Raw genomic sequence first — 2,124 nt, forward strand, 5'->3', positions numbered from 1 at the left:
GGTGTTCGCTGAGTTTCTCAGGACTGACTCAATTTAACAAAATTTATTGAACCAATTCTTTAAATTCTGGTCGATGCAGCGCTGCCAGCGCGATTGCCAAGAACTGAAGGCGTTACGGAAAGCATTCTCCGGAAAAGCCTTGAGGGCCGAGGTTCATGCTGCTTGGATCCCCTCTGTCGTCTCAAAATCCTTGCTTTCATCGGCCTTTTCAGGCAAGGAAAAAATGTCCGGGGCGTATAGCGACAACTTTGTATTTTTTTTTGACGTTCATGGGATCAGAGTCCCATACTTTTGAACACTGATTCTTATGTAAAATTTTACGAGGAATCGAATGGGAAAGCCTATTTTGAAAAAAAGTTGGTGGAAAAGCACAGAAAACGGGATTTTTGGAAAAAATGTTTTTTTTTGGATTTTGAAAATTTGTTTGGATTTTGAAAATATTTTTATCAGAAAGCTGAGATTTTTTTACATAAAATTGGATAACTGCAAAATTTTTTTCACTCAATTTTGAGGTCGTTGTCAAAATAAAAGAAATAGTAATTTTTTGTTTGATCTCAATTTGAATTGCGCGCCAAAAAACAATGGAGCAACTTTGACCACTAAAAAGTTTACAGATATTCTTATTTTGGTCTATATTATAATATTCTAAAGTTTCGTCAAAATCGGAGAACCACGGGTACAAAACCATGTCGCCAATTGATGGAATGGCCCATATAATATGTCTCTGCCTAATAAAATTCTTTGGATTAAAATCAGTCTTCTTTCTTATTATTGAGCTTAGTTATGACATGTTATAGGTTTTCGATTAATGGTGTTTGTAGGCATAGGACAGGCTAGATTCCGCCCATCTGCAATACCAAGTCTACCAAGGTGGATGGACAGACATTGACTCGGATTTCAACTCGTCTCGTCAACCTGACCATTTATATACTATATATACCACTTGCTTTGAATAAAACTATTATGTGTACTTTGTAGCAACATATTGCAAAAGTATACAAATTAATTCCGGAAGAATTTTTCATTAACAAAAAATTGCTTTCCATAAATTGAAAGTGACTTTCAACATCTTGTGTTATATTGAGAGTGGATATAAAAATCTAAACCTTCTGCCATCAGTTTACAATATTTTTTTAGTCGTTTTTTTCCGGTATAAAAACATAATTCCTTATGAAAAAGGCAATTTTTCAAAATAAACATTTATTGTGGCCAAATATGCACTGCATACGCATTCATAATTGAAATATCTAATGTGTAAGCTATAATTTAATTTACATTGCTAAAAAATGTGGTGAATTTAATACTAATAATTTTCTTTCGAATGTTTAACAAATGGATATGGATTTGATTATTCATGGTTATTAGCAACACATTCCACTCTGTGCTACATAGTGCAAGTAGCACTCAATACTGCCACACCAATTTATTTGCCGCAACAACCTTTGCCACTGCCACATTGGCAGGATCCGCTGCCGCAACCGCAACTGCCTTGGCCTTGGGTGCCACATTTACAACCTGAGAAAAAATAATTATTAAAAATTTAAATTATAAGTATTTACTATCATATTAACTGTTTATAAAATTTCCTTGATTGGTCACTCACCAGTTCCACAGGGGCACGGCATTTTCGCTGTATCTTATATTTTTGTTTTTGTTATTGGAGACACTCTTCAGCACTGAATTGCGATAAGAAAACGCTTTGTACTTTGTTTAACGCAAACGTTCGCTCACTGCTCACCAAAGCCGGTTGTGTTATGCTTTTATAGAGGCTCGTTTTCTACCTTCTCAGAACTTACTCTTCTTTCTGGTTGATTCGAGATATGTATGTATGTCGTCGTTTCGACTTCGTCTTTCACGTCTTACCGTTCGATAACACTTTAGTGCAGTGTGCAAAGTGACAATTGAGTATGTACATGCATACATATCCATATATTGGTCCGATAGCAACTGAGTAGTCTGCGGCTTATTGGTCCGTGACGTCGTAGTTAATTCATATACATACGCTCTCGAAATCAGGTATTTCGCGAGACTGAGTCAGCGTTTCTCAAACACATGTGCTGAAATGACGCATTGACTTTGAAAAACAGCTGTTGATTTCAGTAATATAAAAATAGTAGCATTAAT

The 2,124-nt window shown here is 35.5% G+C and overlaps 1 protein-coding gene across 1 annotated transcript; it reads right to left on the minus strand.

Moving 5' to 3' along the window:
- Nucleotides 1–1,183: 1,183 nt before the first annotated feature.
- LOC120778764 (metallothionein-1-like) lies at nucleotides 1,184–1,747 on the minus strand. Its single transcript, XM_040110745.1, has 2 exons — nucleotides 1,604–1,747; nucleotides 1,184–1,515 (listed from the first exon to the last, which is right to left on the minus strand). The coding sequence occupies exons 1-2, from the start codon at nucleotides 1,623–1,625 to the stop codon at nucleotides 1,424–1,426; spliced, it is 114 nt and encodes a 37-aa protein (XP_039966679.1). The 5' UTR covers nucleotides 1,626–1,747; the 3' UTR covers nucleotides 1,184–1,423.
- Nucleotides 1,748–2,124: the final 377 nt, after the last annotated feature.

Source organism: Bactrocera tryoni, chromosome 1 (genome assembly GCF_016617805.1).
Source record: "Bactrocera tryoni isolate S06 chromosome 1, CSIRO_BtryS06_freeze2, whole genome shotgun sequence".
Taxonomy (NCBI): Eukaryota; Metazoa; Arthropoda; class Insecta; order Diptera; family Tephritidae; genus Bactrocera; species Bactrocera tryoni.